This window comes from Cydia pomonella, chromosome 5 (genome assembly GCF_033807575.1).
Source record: "Cydia pomonella isolate Wapato2018A chromosome 5, ilCydPomo1, whole genome shotgun sequence".
In the NCBI taxonomy this organism is placed as follows: Eukaryota; Metazoa; Arthropoda; class Insecta; order Lepidoptera; family Tortricidae; genus Cydia; species Cydia pomonella.
The window spans coordinates 19,006,396-19,026,538 of record NC_084707.1 but is presented as its reverse complement, the minus strand read 5'-3'; the positions used below and the strand labels follow the sequence as shown (position 1 = coordinate 19,026,538).

At 37.1% G+C, this 20,143-nt stretch overlaps 2 protein-coding genes across 2 annotated transcripts; one reads left to right on the top strand and one right to left on the bottom strand.

Moving 5' to 3' along the window:
* The first annotated feature begins 5,787 nt into the window (after nucleotides 1–5,787).
* LOC133517988 (probable alpha-aspartyl dipeptidase) lies at nucleotides 5,788–7,568 on the top strand. Its single transcript, XM_061851523.1, has 3 exons — nucleotides 5,788–6,124; nucleotides 6,242–6,799; nucleotides 7,308–7,568. The coding sequence occupies exons 1-3, from the start codon at nucleotides 5,928–5,930 to the stop codon at nucleotides 7,372–7,374; spliced, it is 822 nt and encodes a 273-aa protein (XP_061707507.1). The 5' UTR covers nucleotides 5,788–5,927; the 3' UTR covers nucleotides 7,375–7,568.
* On the bottom strand, nucleotides 7,559–20,026 carry LOC133517979 (zinc finger CCCH domain-containing protein 13-like). Its single transcript, XM_061851504.1, has 9 exons — nucleotides 19,319–20,026; nucleotides 14,729–15,963; nucleotides 14,299–14,459; nucleotides 13,789–13,876; nucleotides 13,346–13,539; nucleotides 10,197–10,286; nucleotides 9,950–10,067; nucleotides 8,916–9,256; nucleotides 7,559–8,131 (listed from the first exon to the last, which is right to left on the bottom strand). The coding sequence occupies exons 1-9, from the start codon at nucleotides 19,873–19,875 to the stop codon at nucleotides 7,916–7,918; spliced, it is 3,000 nt and encodes a 999-aa protein (XP_061707488.1). The 5' UTR covers nucleotides 19,876–20,026; the 3' UTR covers nucleotides 7,559–7,915.
* Between the last annotated feature and the right edge of the window lie 117 nt (nucleotides 20,027–20,143).

Here is a 20,143-nt window from a genome sequence, read left to right as displayed (position 1 = left end):
GAAGTAAATAAATAAGTTAAATTTGATTGATTTAATATCTGTTCTAAATATTTTTACACAGTTTTCAACATACATAAATACATCTTAAAACTACACTATAACTCGCATATTAAAATTGTAAATCCAAGCTCTGGTTAAAAATGTTGTCCATAGTTTTCCTATTGTTGTTTGTACACAAGTACTATTTAGTAATTTTTGATGGACTATTCCCGATATTTGGGTTTCAAGTTAATGCAAGATATTGTTTTAAAAATACTATCAGAAAAACTGGATTTTTGGTTAACAACCGGTTATTCGTATATTAAAATAAAAACCGGTTACATTCTATAGTTTCAAGGAATAGGAGCACATGATTTAAAAAGTTGCATATTTATAAAAAATTTGCTGACTCTACAATGCATGAAGCGGGCATGCCTACTTGACACTCGGATAAACGTGTTTCTCACATTGGTAATGCATTATTTAGCTGTCGCGCTCACTCAATAACAAGGAAATTTTAAATATTATTTAGAAAAAATTATGTTTTCAAATGTTATAACAGTACTTACGAATGAAAAGTGATACCGTGAGCTTTGTTTTTGTGCTTGGAGCTATTGAAGCACTGGAAAAAGGCGCAACACGGCATTCTTTGGCAATATTTTATCGAATTTGATGACAATGTTGACACTTCAGCGTCACCCGTACGACTAATTCAATATAGGTCCCGGAACCTATATTTTGTGGCTCACGATCGAGCGCCTGGTACCTCATCTACCCCTATTACGTACATCAATGGGAATACTGCTATCTGTCAGAAGCCGAAATACGATTGGTGAAAAGTATATACGTACTATATGTATGTTATATATGAATTCTATGAAATTATATTTTCAGCTCCTAATCTGTTAAACAAAAGGTTGGTTCCATATGCGCAGGTACAGTCAGCGTCAAATAATTTTTAGCAACCAAAGTAGCCAAATTTGGCCACTTTGACTGCTACAAAGTATTTGACGCTGACTGTACTACGCCCTTGGTTGTTTTGTTTCCTTTTGCAGTGAGTACTTCTGCTACTACAAAAAAAATCGGCCAAGTGCGAGTTAGACTCGCGCACGAAGGGTTCCATACCATTATCTAAAAATCGCTTTTTTTGTATGGTAGCCCCCTTAAGTATTTATTTTATTCTGTTTTTAGTATTTGTTGTTATAGCGGCAACAGAAACACATAATCTGTAGAAATGTCAACTGGCTAACTATCACGGTTCAGGAGATACAGCCTGGTGATCGACAGACGGACAGCAGAGTCTCATTAATAGGGTCGGGACCTTTGACCCCTTGGGTACGGAACCCTAAAAACGCCGTCATAAATAAACGGGAACAAGCCGGCGTTCAAAAACCAATTGTTCCATCCTGTTTATAAAACGTGTAAGAAGAAAGATGGGATCTCATATATTCGATAAGTAATTTCCAATTACGTTTATTTATTGCTTAAAACAAATTTTAAACGATAATTTTATTTCATTCTCACGCGCTTCCGATGTTCGCTCGTACGTCATGACGCTAATGACCTTGTAAGGACGTCATTTCTCTGTGGAAGTTATTATGAAGTAGAAATGCATTATGCGTTATTTAAATTATACAGGGCGTCCCAAGACTATGGGACATCGAGGGAAAGTACCTTAAATATCGTAGATAGGATATTTTGCTGAAAGAAGACTTTACGTTATTTTTAAAAGTCAGTAATTCTGCATTTAAAGATCTTCTAAGAATTACTTGCTTCTTCTGGGAATCGAACCGACATAATAATTTTCTTGAAATTTGACTCAAACATTTTACGTTGTTCCTTTCTTTTAAAATACTATGTTACTTAAGAAGAATTATTCTTTTTTATCAATTCTTTCGATTGGCATCATAAAAATAGGGTTGATTTTTTTTTTCACATTTAAGTCGTAGCAGTCCCAGGCGAAGCAAGTAATTCTTAGAAAACCTTTAAATGCAGAATTACTGACCTTTAAAAATAACATACAATACAATACAATACAATACAATACAATACTCTTTATTGAACACCTGACATAGTTGACAATAAATGTACAAAAACAAACAAAGACAATTTGATAGAGGTAACAACAGGCGGTCTTATCGCTTAAGAGCGATCTCTTCCAGACAACCAACAAACATAAAGTCTTCTTTCAGCAAAATATCCTATCTACAATATTTAAGGTACTTTCCCTTGATGTCCCGTAGTCTTGGGACGCCCCGTATATGGATAAATATATGTACTTAATATGATTGCCTACCGTATATAATTACCGAAATTAAAGTATTACCTGTCTTATAGAGCTATTTCCCGTTTCTTTTACATAATGATTAATAACAATCAAAATAACAAGAAATGCATTATGCGTTATTTATATAGGTAAATAGTACCTGGGCGACCGAGCTTTGCTCGGTTATAACTATTTATTGTAATATGGTGGTGTATAGGTGATAATCTTAACTACATTTTTTTACTAAATTAAACTTGTCTAAAACAATAAAAATTAAAAAATTATATATAAACTTGAACATATAAAAAAAAACAAAAGTTAGTCACCGGGCGAGATTCGAACCCGTAACACTCGATTAGCAGTCCGCGTCTTAACCCGCTGGACCAGACGGACAGTGGCCGGCAATACGAAATTAGCGACCATATTCTGCGTCGAAAGAAAAACGCATGAAAACTCGAAAACACGCGTTTTCCCAAACATAAGACTAATCTAGATAGATTGTATACCCCCAAAAACCCCATATACCAAATTTCAGCGAAATCGTTAGAGCCGTCTCCGAGATCACAGAAATATATATATATACAAGAATTGCTCGTTTAAAGGTATAAGATATGTAGTTAATATGATGACCTACCGTAAATAATAACCCAAATTAAAGTATTTTCCCGTTTCTTTAACATAATGATTAATAACATTCTAAATAAAAAGAACACGGGTTTGTTATTGTTTTATTCGTTGACTTAGGTAGGTATATATTTATTCTTATGATGTATAAAACTTATAATTAAACTTGGGTAAAATCTTTTTTCATCAAACCCATACGAGTGGGGTATCTATGGATAGGTCTTCAAAAATGATATTGAGATTTCTAATATCATTTTTTTCTAAACTGAATAGTTTGCGCGAGAGACACTTCCAAAGTGGTAAAATCTGTGTGTGTGTGTTCCCTGTAACTTCTAAAATAACAGAATGAAAAATCTAAAAAATATATATGATATACATTACCATGCAAACTTCCACCGAAAATTGGTTTGAACGAGATCTAGTAAGTAGTTTTTTTAATACGTCATAAATGGTACGGAACCCTTCATGAGCGAGTCCGACTAGCACTTGGCCGCTTTTTTTTATGTATGACCACGCATAACTTTTTACAGAGTTGTTCGATTTTGATAATTATTTTTTTATTGGAAAGGGTATACTCCGAAGTTGGTCCCATATAAATTTGGAAAAAAAATCCAACCTTAAGGGTAGGAAAATAGGGGATGATTGATTTTTCACTCACCGATTGTAACGTATGACCATGCATAACTTTTTACAGAGTAGTCCGATTTTTTGATAATTCTTTTTTTAGTGAAGAGTTGAACGCAACACATTCCAAAACTGCAACCTCCACCAAGTGCCCAATACAAGGCAATACAAGGGGCGTCAAGAAAGGTGCTCAAGTTTGTTTGAGGCTGGCACCGACTCCAAAAATAACAGATTGTAAATATATAAATACGCAGATTTATATGATTGATATCAGAAGTATGTATATATTCATACTTTCTAGATGTAATTAAATTGATATAAGCCTAGCCATTGTATTAGGTATATAGAAAGTGTATAGAAATAGATTATAATTGTAATAATTGTAGGGTAGGTATTCACTTGCGTTATGGAACACAAAAATTATTTTTTTTCTTTTCAGTGCGCTATTGTGTTTTTGTTGGTCGATTCGTTTCGTGTTAGTGCCGGTTTTTTTATTGCCTTTTAGTTTTTTTTCGGCGGTTAATTTTTTGTTAAAAAATTTTTATAGGGTTCCGTAGTCAACTAGGAACCCTTATAGTTTCGCCATGTCCGTCTGTCTGTCTATCCGAGGCTTTGCTCCGTGGTCATTAGTGCTAGAAAGCTGCAATTTGGCAGGAATACATAAATCAATAAAGTCGACAAAGTCGTCCAATAAAATCTAAAATTTTAATATTTTTAGGGTACCTTCCCTGGGGGGGTGATTTTTTTTTTGCTTCAACTCTACAGTGTGGAGTTGGAAAGGTCTTTCAAAACTAATAGAGGTCTTTAACAAACATTTTTTGATAAAGTGAATATATTCGGAGCGGAGATAATCGCTCCGAGGGAAAAAAAAATGTGTGTTAGGTAGGTATTGTAAAACAGTTATAACTAACAATAAGTAAATACAGTTTGATTGAAACCACTTCTTTTCTCCTTGTTTTCCTTTTATGAACTCAGAAAAAAGGTCCTTGTACCAGGGATCGGAACCGGTTTTTTGGAAAAACTCTGAAATAAACATATGTATATTTCGGTTTATTTTATACTCCAAATATAGGACTCGGTTGTGTTTTTAGATAACGACTTCGTATTATTAGATTGCCCAATTAGAAATGAAATAATTAACAAAGAACGAAAAAATACCGTTTTCGTTCCCATACAAAAAATACCGGTTTCCGATCCCTGTCTTGTACAGATCCCCAAGCTTGGACATCATATAAAAATACACATTGGACGCTAATAAACAAGTAACTGTGAAACCGTGAATCTACTCGCTACGAAATTTTTAAATATTAATTGTTTAATGTTGGTGTGATGAATGTTTTTTTAAGGATAAATACGCATTTAAAATAGAGCGGAGTTGTTTTCAGCTTTCCCGCTTTGAAAAAAAAATACACGTGATATCTTCTCTGATCCCCTCCTCCTCCATCGTGATCAATCGTGATATTTATCTTACCCCACCCCCCTCCTAAACGATCACATGATTTCTGGACGACCCCAAGGGTTCCGTACCATTATCTATAAAAACGGTCACCCATCCATGTACTGACCCCGCCCGACGTTGCTTAACTTCGGTGATTGGATGACAACCTCGAGATTGGAAAGAAATATTTATTTTATTCTATTTTTATTAGTATTTGTTGTTATAGCGGCAACAGAAATACATAATCTGTAGAAATTTCAACTGGCTAACTATCACAGTTCATGAGATACAGCCGTGACAGACGGACGGACGGGCGGACGGACTGACGGACAGCGGAGTCTCAGTAATAGGGTCCCGTTTGACCCTTTGGATACGGAACCCTAAAAATCATGGCCATACGTCTATTACTTTATTAAGGTACTGATTATGCAAATTTGCCTATTTGTTTAACTCAGGTGAAAGGTACCATTTCATCCCGTGGTTAGCATCTACTAACTCCAGTTTTTATGATATAAGAGGAGCAAACAGGAGGAAACAAGCAGACGAATCGCCTGACGGTAAGCGATTATCGTCGCCCATGGACACCCTGGGAAACACCAAAGGGGTTATAAGTGCGTTGCCAGCATTTAAAATGGGACTACGCTCTTTTCTTGAAGGTTTGAAGGTCGGTATCGGTCCGGAAATACCGCGGGCGACTATTCATTCCCAGTCCACAGTTTAATTATGCGACCACATTACACAAATTGACAATTCAATCAGATTGTGCAAAAATTGTCCAGTCTGGATACTGCAAATATAGCCTAACCCAGATTAAAAAAAAAACAAATGTCAAAAAAGTTAGTGTCATTGTCAAATTTCTATTCAGGGAAGTTTGTTTTGACGACTTTTACTGGATTTAGTGGATTTGTTACAATCTAACGTATTATTTACTTAAAAGTTATATCACTATATCAATCTATCTTAGAACATAAAGAACGCTACGCAATCTCTTTATTCATGCGACATTCATATTTTCTATTACATGTTCCATTGTTTTCTTTATCACATATTGTTGGCAAACCATTTAGTAGCATTGCAAGTGTAACGCCCATCATGGAGTCTCGTCGTCAAGCTTTACTTCTTTCTTCATCAAATTGCCATGGATATTCCTTACTTGAGTTTGCTAAAGAAGAAATAAGCTCATTTTTACAGAAGTAAGTCTTCTACCTTATCTTATGATTTACAGAACCACGAATCTAACAAGTAGCGATAATATACTCTTTACTATCCATATGTTATTTATAAATGTGAAAATTATGTTTTGATTTCAGAAATAATGTGCATGATCTAATCTTTGTGCCCTACGCTCAGAATGATTTTGATGGTTACACATTAAAAATAAAACAAATCATAAATCCGTGGGGATTTAATGTAATAGGACTGCATACATATCCAGATGAGCAAGCTGCAGTTAATTCGGCTAAAGCTATATTTGTTGGTGGAGGTAATACTTTCCTCCTCCTGAAGCGTCTGTATGAAAAAAACCTGGTCAAACTAATCAGAACAAGAGTTGATGAGGGTAACCTTTTGTACATAGGCAGCAGCGCCGGAACGAATGTTGCTACTAAAAGTATAAACACAACTAATGATATGCCTATTGTTCATCCACCAACTTTTGATGCTATTGGAATTGTGCCTTTTAATATTAACCCCCATTATATTGAAATGCAGAGTGAGACTCATAAAGGAGAGACAAGAGACCAAAGAATCAATGAGTATTTGGAAGTCCAAGGTGGTCCAGTCCTTGGTTTGCGAGAAGGATCAATGTTGCATGTAAATGCATCCAAATTAACTATTAAAGGAATTGCTGGTGCTGTTCTCTTCAAAAAGTAAGATGTTTTATTTTTTATTACCTGAAATGCAAATTCTGTACTATGAACTAATTTATTTAAATAAACTATTTAAAAAAATTCAAGGTGCCTAAGAAACAAATAATAGGTAAATTTTCCAAAGAAACAATCCTTACTTTTGAAATAAACTAATACTAACTCCAAAACCCTAGTTAGTGGTCCCCTTTGAGAGGTTATGAACGACTTCTCTATTGTTTCATGAATATTCTTAGTAATATCTGCAAGGCAATAAATAGTATAAAGTTTATTACTGCAGGGATCATAAAGACGAAGTGTGATATATTTGATACCTTGAGAGTAGTACATAAAACAGTAATTATATGTGATGTTGTACAGGTAAAGGTACCTATTGGCTGTTGGTGTTTACACTATTACTAACAGCACTCCAATCCTATATTCATTTTGGTTTGGTACATAACATACTACTTACAGTACACTACACACTTCAGATTAGTACACTTGTTATAATTTATTACTATTTTTTTAGGGGCCAGGCTAAAACAGAAATCCCAGTTGGTGAAGATGTTTCATTCTTGTGCAAGGATGTCAACTAAAAGTCAATTAGTTGATTTGAAACTACATGAAGTTCATCATGATTCATTATCAGCTATATATAGCAGCAAGTCATGTTTATTTAGTACTCTATGTTACAATTAGGCCAACAGTGTATATTTCAGTTTTAATCTGTTTCCATCATGATTAAAATATTTTTAAGACGAGTTAAATAAAACAACCTGATTATAATTTATTGTATATTTAATTATTTCAACATACATAATGTAAATTTGACACCACATATACTCGGATTTGGATAAAACTCGGAATAAACAATTAATTATGACTTACGAACACTAAAATGTAGTCCAGAGTCATAAGTTACACCTATGACTTTCAATGTTAGATTTGACACTGCACTCCACATCCCAACAATATGGTCAAATCTGACTATGCACACATAGTTCACAGTTAATTTCACTTCAGTTTTGTAAACTCGTATTAGTGTAATTGATAAGTCAATAAAGAGATTTTCACGTCTCGATTATTGCACTCGTTTCCAATGTAGGAGAGGAGGTGCAACGTGATTTAAGACCTTCGTCAGCCAGTAAGAGACGGCTGCATGAACGCGGCGCGGGCGGCGTGGAACAGACGGGGCGCGGGCGCGGCGCGGGCGTGCGCGGGGCGCTCGGCGGCGGGCAGCTGGCACAGGTGGCGGCGCAGCGCCAGGTCGCGGCGCGCGCTCAGGGCGCGCGTGATCTCGCAGCCCGATCCGAATAGAACGGCGCGCTGGCGTTTGCGCTTCTCGATTGCCACCTGTCAAATTCAAGAAACTCATTGATCTAGCTAGGTCATAACAAAGAGTCTTTGGAGAATGCATTGCATTGCGGGCATTCCTCGCGTTATGCCGTCTCCGACTTTCAGTTGAGGAGTGTCTTTACATGCTTATTTTTGGTCCTCAGCTATCAAGTCTGGGTTATTCCCACTAGTTACCAAGTTGTTACCAGAGGTAACTACCGGGTTTTTAGGGTTCCATACCCAAAGGGTTAAACGGGACCCTATTACTGAGACTTCACTGTCCGTCCGTCCATCTGTCTGTCACCAGGCTGTATCTCATGAACCGTGATAGCTAGACAGTTGAAATTTTCACAGGTGATGTGCCGCCGCTACTGTTGCCGCTATAACAACAAATACTAAAAACAGAACAAAATAAATACTTAAGGGGGCTCCCATACAACAAACATATTTTTTTTGCCGTTTTTATAAATAATGGTACGGAACCCTTCGTGCGCGAATCCGACTCGCACTTGCCCGGTTTTTTTTCCACCTTTTACAAGTAGGAAAAAAATCCCACTACAACCAACCACCAACTTAGTTTGGTGGTAACTACTGATATTTTTTTTCCCATAATTAGGGAATAACTCTCAAGTTTGGATGATTAGAGCTTAGGAAGATTGTTCATTGCGCCGAGTGTAGAAGGTAAAAGGAACTCCCTCTTACGATACTTAGAACTTCGTCCGTGAGCTGTATATTTTAAACAAAACAAGGAAATCATTTCATTTTATTGTTTTTCTTTGAAAACAGCATTTTAGTTAAATACCTGAATAGCAGCCACGGGGTGCAAAGACTCCACATCTGGGGGAAGTGCAGGTTTCTCATCCTCTTCATGCTTTCCATTCTGACCCGGAGTATTTTCAGGAGGATGTTCAGAGCATGGCTCATCCTTGGAAGTTTTTTCAGTAAGTAAACTTTCAGCATTTTTATTTAGTATGTCTTGAACAGTGTCCTTGCCCGCCATGTGCACAGAAAGGCCGAGACGTGCTAGAACTCGTTCAGGTTTCCAGCGGTCACGCGCCCCGCCAGTGGGGGCGGTTTGTTCACGCCGGTGTACATCTGCTACCAAACTAGCCCAATCTACTCCAAGCGCGTCTCCTAAGCCAGCTGAAATACCAAAACCATTACAATTCGTCAACTTGTAATAATTATTGTTCTAATCTGCTTTGCCCTACATGTACACAGTTTAAAAATTATATTTTCACCACACCAACTGGCAAAGGCCCCTCTTGATTGTTCAAAAAACTAATGAGAAAGTTGCATTTTATCCACATGTGGGGCAAAGTAATCAGATGCAAATTTTGAGTCGTTTCCTTATGTTAGCTGGTAGAATAAATATTTTATTATACAATCAAAACAATGAACTTATACAAATTTACGCAATTGTTACGCAGTAAATAATTCTACTTAACGATAAAAAAAAAATAAAAAATTACACACAAAACAATAATATATAAATAAACTACTATCTTATTCTAAAAGACCTCCGTGTGCTGCACCGGGTGCAAAGGTGCCCAATTAACAAGGTAAAATTCAAGGTAGAATTGACTTTTAAATGATGATTTTGGATGATAATTTTTTAATTAAGTTCATTTGGATTTGATTTGGTTTGATTTTTTTTTTGTTATTTATAGTTAGTATTTTCCTTGCGTTGGTGTGATGAAAAATGTTGTGTTTCACTCGGAGGCAAAGTTTGTTTAACCCTCGTGCCTTGAAACCAATATTAGCACGAGCGGTTAAACAACGACTTTGCCCCCTTGTAAAACAAATAACTATTTGATAGTTGCATAAGAAACAAACCTCTTGTTCGCTCTTCCTCCAGCTCTCCATCTGATATTTCTTCAAAGTCTAGATCAGTAACATCTTCATCGTTCTTGGCGCCCTGGGATTCCTTTTCATCTCCAGCACCACTGGTATCCTAAGATATATGAATAATTTAGATAAAAATTACATCAGGTGGTAAATTTAGTATGACTGAAACGTGCCACCAAAAAAAAAACCCGGCCAATATTAAATTTACAGACAAAAATACAGTAACTTGATTTACCTGAGTAGACTCTTTTTCTGAACCATCAGGTTTCACATTTTCATCCATTTGAGCAGCTTGGCTGTCTTCATCCATTGATGGATCAATCATCTGAAATAAAAACACTCATCATATTTACAAACAGCACAATACGTAAGGTTACATGTAGGGTTGATAAAGGACAGCCCCAAACCCAAAGCATTTAAACGAAATTTTGAAACTAGGTAATTAAACTACAGTCCAAATGACATAATTTCATCATGACTGGGACATCCCAGTATAAGAATTTAGGGACTACATTCATTATCAAAATACTTAAGTCAGGTCATAAGTTCTGTCAAAAAGGTTTTGACTGACAAAAAGCTATAGGTACAGATCTCTTTACAGTATATTTCTTACAGTATATTTTAACGTAATTTGCTGTCTCAGTTTTGCATAATTCTATGTATTATTTATTCGGAAAAATGTTACAAAACATGCAAAAAATACGCGACTTGTTCAATGGTTTTTGATCCCCTATTTGTTTATTTTTCTTGGTTGAATCTTAACTAAAAAACAAAAGCGGGATCTTTTTTAAAATATATAATTCATGTGTATTGTTTTTTTTAAATTAGCGTGTCACATAATTAATGTGCGTGTGAAAAGTATTATTTTTAAAACTGTTTATAAAATAAACAGTTTTACCTATTTTATTAATATGACACTGATTTTTACTCGCTTTTGTAAAGTATAGTTTTTCACAATCCAGCCGCGTATTTGCGTCTAACGACAATCCGAAAGTAAACAAATAGTAAATAAGGACGCGATCTATACTTTAAACTAATTATATTACGTTTTGATCAGCATAAAACAAGCTTTCAAATCAAGTATTATATTTTCAGTCAAAACCTTTGTGACAGAACTTATGACTTAACTAAGTATGTATTTAAACAAGATGCTTCCTAGCTTTATGTGCCGTTATCCTAAAAGAATAGGATCTGTTTTCGGAGACATGATATAATGTATGTCCAAATCTAGGACGAATGTTTACTATCACTGGTCGACTACTGAATTAATGTTAAAAATGTCACGGTTATTTGAGGCCGAGGCAGTAGTGTTGTTAAAAGACTAGTCTTGAAGACTTTGAAACCTTAAAGACTCGCAAACCTTGAAGGTTCAAGCTTTGAAGACTTAAGCGTTGAAGGTTTGAGCTCAAAAACGGTTCAGAACCTTAACGACTCAAGCTTTTTACGAGCTCTTAAGAGTAGGTTTTTAAGACTCGGGCCTCATGGAGAGCACAAACTTTAAAAACTCGGGGCCCATTGAAAGCTCAAGCCCCCCGAACGTCGAAGGCCTGAGTCGAGCGTTAAGAGCTCAAACAATGAGTGTTCTAGGCAGAAAGTATTATTGTGTTTTTTTAAAAGAATATAATGAACCTAACTACGTTACCACTTTGTGGTCACGTCTGTGTGTAGTGATTAACAGATCGCAAAAAGACTGATGTCACTAATAAAATTGATCTGCAGTCGAAAAAAATCTTTAACTTTACGTTTAGAGGTATTGTTTATCCACTCTAATTGATATTTTACTAACAAAAATGCGATAAAGTCAAAATAAAATATCTTTTTTCCCCTATTTCACAAAAAAATAATATATTTTTAATTCTAATGACCTCAGGATTACGCTGTTAAAATCGCTCGCCACCCTGTATTACTATCAAAAATGGCATAGTTTGATCTAATTTGTTAGAAGCTTTTAAGACTTAAATGCTCCAAACCTTATAGACTTATACCTTCAAAGCTTAGGAGGCTTTAAAGCTTGAGGCATAAAGACTCGAGGTTTCTGTGATCGTAAGCAGCAACGCGAACTTATTAATTTGAGGCTTATACGGTCGAAGCTTTAAGGTTCAAGGCTTCTAGACTCAGCAGTCGCGACTCGAGTCTTGTAGTTTACGCGTCGAAGCTTAAATTCACAACACTACGAGGCAGGCCTACGAGGTTATTTGTTTATCTAAACTTTATTGCACGATATAAAATTGTACAAATGGCGGACTTAATGCCTTAAGGCATTCTCTAGCATTCGAGCATTGGATCAAACAGAAACTTGCAGTTAGTGCAGGATTGTACACAACCCCCCCGCGGGTTGCCCACCTTGTCGTGGTGGAGGGGCTTAGTAGCTGTGGCTTGGTCACCCACGGTGAAGCGAAGAGGCAACCAGGGCCGGCCTGTTTGAGGTGCGGGCTGGCCCGAGTAGGACGCTCCAAGTGGGCTTAGTAAGCCCGCTTGTGACGCGTTGGAGGTAGACCGTCGGGGAAGAGGAGTGTCGGCGTTGCGATTAGCCGTTCTCCCTATCCTCGACGGCCGAGCTGGGATCGCAGGGGAAGAGGCGTGATGGTATCACGATGCGCCACTCTCCCTATCCCCTGCGACCTTGGCGGGGCCGTTCCGCTGTAGCGGCGTTGGTGGGGCTGCAGAGGAAGAGGAGTGTCGGTGTTACGGTGTTCCGTGCCCTGTCCTCTGCAGCCGAGTTGTGGTTTGCGGCAGAACCATTGACCTCATCTGTCGCCGGGCGCTGGGGAGTTTTCTGGCGCCCGTGGCCTCCTTGTGGCGGGCTCGGGGGGGGTCCGCTACACTGCTGGACGGAGGCCGATGAGGAAGGCGCGTCAAACCATCTGGCGCGCCTAGCGTGAAGTGCCTTCGGGCTTTAGCGAAGGAGTCGCTCGTGGGCGGCTGCCGCCGGTGGGGTCGCGGATGAGTACGCAAGCGTTCCTGTAACCCCACCAATACGGCGGCGAGGCGGCATACAGGGGGGTTTTTAGTGGGTATACCGTGGGCCCCATTAGCCTAGACGGGAGTCCCACATAACCACTCGGGTCACCCCCCGCACCCGGGTGGTATGCGGAATGCATTTTCCCCCTAACAAAAAAAAAAAAAGATTGTACACAACGAGAGGGAATATGAAATACAAATCAAGTTATTCTAAACAATATAACATATATACACAACATACATACATATATACATATAAATATATATTATGTACCCAAGTATACAAGTAACATGCGGACCATTTATTAACATTGAGCGAGTTGGAGAGGTGCTTACGTAACTGGTTTTTTAAAAGAAAATTTGCTTTAGAAGGTTAGAGTGTTAAAAGAACCAATATTCAAATAGAGGTGAAGTAATGCTCACATCTTCTCTATTTAGAATATCATCCGGATCGTCGCTGATCTCGCTGAGGTCGTCCGGGACGGGGACGGGCTTGTCGTCGGCGTCGGCGTCGCGCGGCGCGGCGCCCGCGGCCTCCTTGGCGCCGGCCTCCGGCTCCGTCCGCTGCGGGCGCCGTTTATCTCTCATGTCCATTCTCATACCACGATTATAATCATCTGAAAAAAAGTGTCAATACCGATTGTGAACGGTCTTACATATTTACTTCGCTCGTAGCTCATAGGCTGGTATATCCTCCTGAGACCTCGCGTACTAATTATTGTACGTATTCCACAATTTATGAGTTCTAAATTTAAATACATAACAACTGCTTCTGGGTGTAAGGAGGATATACTATTTGAGAAGTTACGAACCAAAACTTCGCGCGACCTCCGGCCGCACCATACCATTGATAGATAATTACTTACCATGCATTCGACCGCGATGTGGTCCCGTCGGGTGTCCTCTGTGATGCCACCCTTCTATATCCGCGTCCTTATCACCCCAGTCGTTCATCTGTAAACACAATTTCCACGAATGAGTAGAGTAATAATTTGAAATACCTAAAATAATAAGAAAAGTAACATAAAAACATACCAAAATGACGAAAGGGACACCCAAGGAATATGTGGGACAGGATAAAGCATGGATTTTCATAGGCTCTCTTACGGTAATCAATGGATTGGTACTGGTAAAGAGTTTGGTAGTAAATGCTCACCTAAGAACAGAAATGTACGTGATAAAAATTAGCAAGAGAATGATAAAATGTCCTAATCATTATATAAATTGAGAAACACATAATATGAATTCATCGTCAGCAATGGAAGTCTTTCACTGCTACAAAAATACTGTACTTTTTTAACCTTCATTAGATTAACAGCTTGCCTTGTGAAAGATCTATCTACGATAAGGAGTAATAAAAATAACTTAATAGTTACCTGTGGTTCATGCATAGGCCAATGTCGATCTCTGCCCCAGTCTCCGCCGCGATAGTCCTCGCTGTCCCACTCTTTGTGTTGATGCATATAACGCTCTCTGTCCATGGAGCCTGAGCGCCCTTCCCAAGAATGGTCGCGATGTGGACGTCGGTCGTCGTATCCTTAAAAAAAAACATTTGTACTTGGGCATGTTATCTAACGGTTTTTGAACATAAAGAAATTCTAGGAAAGATGAGATAAAGAGTACCCAAAACCGACGAGCATGCATAGAATGTTATGGAGCGAAAGAAGTATATCAGTATCATAGCAAGTGGAAGTCACAGGGAATCCATGTGAGAAGAGTATGTATGCTTCTTAGTTCACATAGACATGGATGGTTATGGTTAGTTATAGTAAGAGTAAGACCACATGAATTGCTTAAAATTCTTACCCATATCAACACCGCGATGGTCACCCATGCGGTCAGCATACATTCTATCTTCATCTTCAGGATACCCTCTGGGTGGACCGGATATGTCGTATCCGGGATCGTAATGTCTATCTCTAGCGTAACCCGGTGACCTTTCATCGTCCCTAGGACCGTCGTCGTAGCGATCATCCATTCTTTCATATTGATCCATACCATGGTCATAGTTACGGTCCATACCCATTTCGTAATCACCTCCTTCTCTATCCAAACTACCAATTCTATCTCTTTTACTTGACCTATCGCGCTCGAGCCTATCTTGTTTGCGGCCACCTCTTTCCGAATGTGTATCCTGACGATCTTTAGAAGTAGTTGAATTCTTATCTGTTTCGAGAGCTCTATTAGAAATAGCCGCAAGGGCAGCTAAACGCTCTTCAGGCCTTGGCAGCAGTCTTTCCATAGGCTTGTTTGGTTTTTCAAGACCTTTATCTGGTCCTCTACTACCTAGGCCTCTATCACGACCTCTACGCTTGCCATCATCACGTTTACTACCCTCTTTATTTCTCTCACGGCCTCTATCCTTTCTATCGTGTCTATCTTTATCGTCATGCTTTTCTTTCCTTCTTTCTAATGATCTATCTTTGTGATCACGACCTCTATCACGGTCCCTACTGGGAGATCGCTTTCTATGTCTATCAGTGCTACCTTCCCGTCTTACTTGCTTTTTAGGTGAAACTGGTCTACTTCTCTCGGAACTTTCTTTTCGTCTGGGGTCTTTAGGGTGACGAGGTGATCTAGACCTACCTTTTCTGGGCGATCGGCTGCGTCCGCCTCTGCGTTCCCTCTCTTTTTCGCGCTCCTTTTCTCTGTCCTTGTCTCTGTCTTTCTCTTTTTTGTCCTTTTCCCGGTCTTTACTTGAATGTGGGGAAGCACTCTTTTTGTCTCGCTTTGCTGGAGACTTACCATGTTTGCCAACAGCCTTTGATAGACTCTTGGATGAAATTGGTGGAGTGCCACCAGATTTCTTTCCTGGTGACAGTGATTTTTTACCTAGAGCTGTTTTTGACAGGGGTTTTTTCTTAGTGACATCACTCTTTTTCAAAAGCCTGTCGTCTTTTTTAACACTTGTTTTTTTCGTTTCACTTCTGTCTCTTTTACTATCACTTTTTACAATTTTCTTCTTAGCTGGTGCATCACCATCAGATGAAGAACTAGAATTTCTTTTCAATTTCCCTTTCTTAGTTTTTCGCCTTACTTCCCTATAAAATAAATACTTTGAGAACAACACTCACAACCAGAATACATTAGGATAGAGTCCATCAAATTACTTTATAATAATAATTAAGATTCCACCCGCTATGCAGTTGCAGTATTGTCGTTAGTTTTGTAGCTGGCCCCAACGCTAATCCTTTGTAAATAAAACCGCACGTGCTACTTACCTACCTAAAAACAAGTTTTGTTGGCTTTAACTGGTTATTTAAATAAAAACTCTATAGGAACTGTAATAAGATTTAAAATGAACTAATGGAAAAAACTGAACTGAAAAGGTTATTTGAAGGTTTATGCTTATTTACAAAATGTTTATTATTTTTGTTTTATTAATTACTGTTGATTTAATAAATACTTTTTATTTATTTTTAAAATCATATGTACATATAATTGGTGTCCAATATTAAGGAAGTCATATTTTATTATTTGTAATACGATATTTGTAATACAATAGTTGATTATTTGTAAAACGGATTAACCTACTATACATGTATGTATATACTTTATTGTACATAGAAATATAAACACGAAAAACACAGTTACAGCGTAAATTAAATACAACAAAGGCGAACTTATCCCTGTATGGGATCTCTTCCAGTTAACCTTCGAGGAAATGAGTAAAACAGAAGTAACAGTGAATGAATGACAAACACAAACAAAAGTTTACAATCACTCAAATTAATGAAATGCACTTTTTGAATACACATTGATACAAATGTACAGTATAGATAGAAAAATAACCATAAAATAATGCATATGTATATATATATAAAACATAAATAAAAATAAATAAATATTCAATATATAATATAAATAGATATGAATTCGAACCAGAAAAGTAAAGGAAATTAAAAAACATACATAATGTTATTATTTAACCGCTTATTTATGTAATGATTGATTTTTTTGTTTTGTTTATTAATATTTTCAATAAATACATACATACTTATCATAAATCCATCCGAATGTTTTAATAACAATTGAACCCTGTCCTTACACACTCAGTAACTGTAGGCACCAGATGCATTTTCAAGGGTTTTTTCCATTAGTTGATATTTAATCTTATTGCAATTCAATTCCCATAGAGTCGTAATTTAATAATGGTTAAAGCGAACGAAGTTGTTTTATGCAAGTAAGTAGCACGTGCGATTTAAGTTACAATAGACAAAGGATTAGCCCCTTAGCTAGCTACAAAACAATAACAGCAGTCAGGTTGTTTTTTAAGACGAAAGTGGAGAACCCGTGTTAAATCGCCTTTTCATACAAACATAGTGCTGATTTTCCTCTCTGGATATTCACATTATTGAAAATATTTTGACACAATTTGTTGTAGGTATATCAACCACAGCTATGCTCCTACATTTGACTTTTTCGAATTTTCAATTATTATAACTTATAAGAGTGAAGAAATGGTCTCGCAATGTTGATTATCAATTTTTAACAATATTTTCTAAAACATACATAAAAATCAGCCATGAGAATATTAAGAAAAGTTTAGCCTTTTACCGGACAAATGGCTGTCGGGCCAATATAGCAAGTATGCAGACATAAAAGTACATACTAACACTATATGTTCTGTCTGGTGGCTCTGGGATCTTGGACTAATAGGGATGTTGCACTAATAGGTCATGTCAGCTTCTTTTTTCAAACAGTCAAGACAATAAGCTAATGAGCATATATGAAATACTTGCATATGGTTTGCAAAAATGACTGGTGACACTGGTATATGTTTCTCTAATGATTTTCTAGTGAAATATTTCATGAATGATGTGAAAGAATTTATTTTAACTACAGTCAACATCCGTATTTTTGCACATAATATATAACAATCATACATAAACTAGCTTCTGCCCACGACTTTATCTGTCTACAATTAGGATATCCATTGATATCTTCCATAGTAAATGTCATCTCCATGTTCACCCAATTAAATGATGATTTCTGGGATAAAAACAATCCTATGTCCTCCCCCAGAACTCAAACTATCTCAATACAAAACTTCATCTAAATTAGTTTAGCAGTTAGAGTGTGAAGAGGTTACAGATAGATTATCCTTCCACATTTGGGCCATTTTATTTAAAATTGTACACTACACTTTCACATTCTTTCAATTTCTTTTTCTTTTTTCAGATTTGGAATTTTTTATGTTATTCTTACTCAGAATCATGAGCATTTGCTAACATTACTAACTGACATGCCCACAAAATGCCTACTCGAGTGTGGTGTACTTGAGTAGGCATTTTGCAGTAATGTTAGCAAATAAATCAATAAATTTATGAATGCCTCCTCGAGTGTGGTGTATGATCATGAGCTTTCAATCCTAATAAAAGTCAAGCATAGTGTCCCAAGATATGATCTCTGTATGGAAGGAAAGAAAAATGTATGGAGAGTTTGGGACAGTGTTTTTCTGCTATTAAGACACAAAAATTTGCTAATACAAAAAATGTTAGTGTACAATTTAAAAATAAATGGCTCATTCAATATCATACATTGGAGGTTTGGGTGTGGGAATGATTTCGTGTATTTATAACTTTTACTGTTAAATAATTACTAAACTATAGAATAAAAATAGCTATTCAGCTCCAAATTTTTGTGCTTAGTAATGTTAAAATAGTTTCTGTTTTTACCTATTCTGTAGCTAGAGTAAATCATTCCCTTATATGTATCCCTGGGAAGTTGACTGTAGTTAAAAATCGCTTATGTTTATTTAATTAGTATGGATTTTTCTGGAAGTAAACTAACACTAGTTTTAATTTTAACATTCTGAAAAAGTGTATAGATTATTAGTGCCATTTCAACCAAACAATATATTCTTTTTTGCTTGTAATAAGGTGTATTTTAGTTCGGAATAATTCAAATTGTGTGGTCCTTCTGAAAATGGACTCTCAATCTAATATTGATGCAATTATAGGTGACTTGGAAATGGAAAGGAATTACCTGACATTTTGAAGAATTTTAAATTACCCAAATACATTGTATATCATTTGAAAGTTTAATTTTCAGTACATTCTGACTAGTTTAAGCTATGGTAATAAGCTAATAAGTATCATTTACCTATATTTTTAGAGGATTGAATGTTTAACACGGATCGGGTCAAAAGTAGAGTATACATACATATAAATAAGAACTTTGTTCGCCAAATATTGCGTTTAAGTACAGGGCGGCTACCGGGAAAATCGTAATTCGTCAATTGCGGGCATTTTTCTCTGTCACTCTAATTACGTCTTAGTGAGAGTAAAAGAGAAAGATCCCTGCAATTTGCGAATTTCGGTTTTCGCGGTAGGCCCCCAGAACTAGTTTGACGGCAAAAGTTCTTCTTCTGATATTAATATTCTATATTCTCACCGTCCAGAGGAAGAGGAAGATGAGCTGCCATCAGATGACGAAGAAGAAACGCTTGAAGAGCTGGAGCTCCTCGAAGACGAGGAGCTCGATACGGGCTTCTTTTTTTCTTTCCGCATATCTTTTCCAGATTCCATCTTTAACTGCAATTCGAGTTCACGCTGAAGCTGGAGCCTTCGTTTCTCCAGCTCGTCTGTGTCCACACATTCTAGGTCATTTTGATCCCAGTTGTCAATTTCACCATCGGGACTGCGGCCCGACCGGACGACTACTGCCGAATGAAGCCTACTTTTAGCATCATCTTTCACTAATCGTTTTTGTTCACTGTCTTTATTAGCCGCCCGCTGCTTTGAAGGGCTAATCAATGTGTGTGTGGCAGCAAATTTGCAACTTTTACCGTAAGCGCAACTTCCGTGTTGTGCCCACTGTCTACAATGTTCACTTGTTTTTTTTGCACTAGTTTTCTTGGTTCCGAGACGCTCGAAAACACTAGGTCTGTTGGCTAGGTCTTTCGTTTTTGGAATTTCGACAGTAATTTTTCTTTTGCCTTGTTTTGACATTATAAAGGAAAAACATTGGTCTCACTTGGAAACGGAATTAAAATAAAAGATATTCCCCGGCGTCCGACAATCGCCATTCGCCATTGTTGATTTGGATATATTTTTAATTTGATGACCATAGACTAAGGAATCATTCTAGGTGTTGAATTATAGCGGTTCCAATAATATCTCAAACAAATGAATATAACGGTCCTTTACACGCACTTTAGGGACAAATATTGTTGCATGATCGATACGCTCTAAAATAGTTACGTTATTTGGATTAACA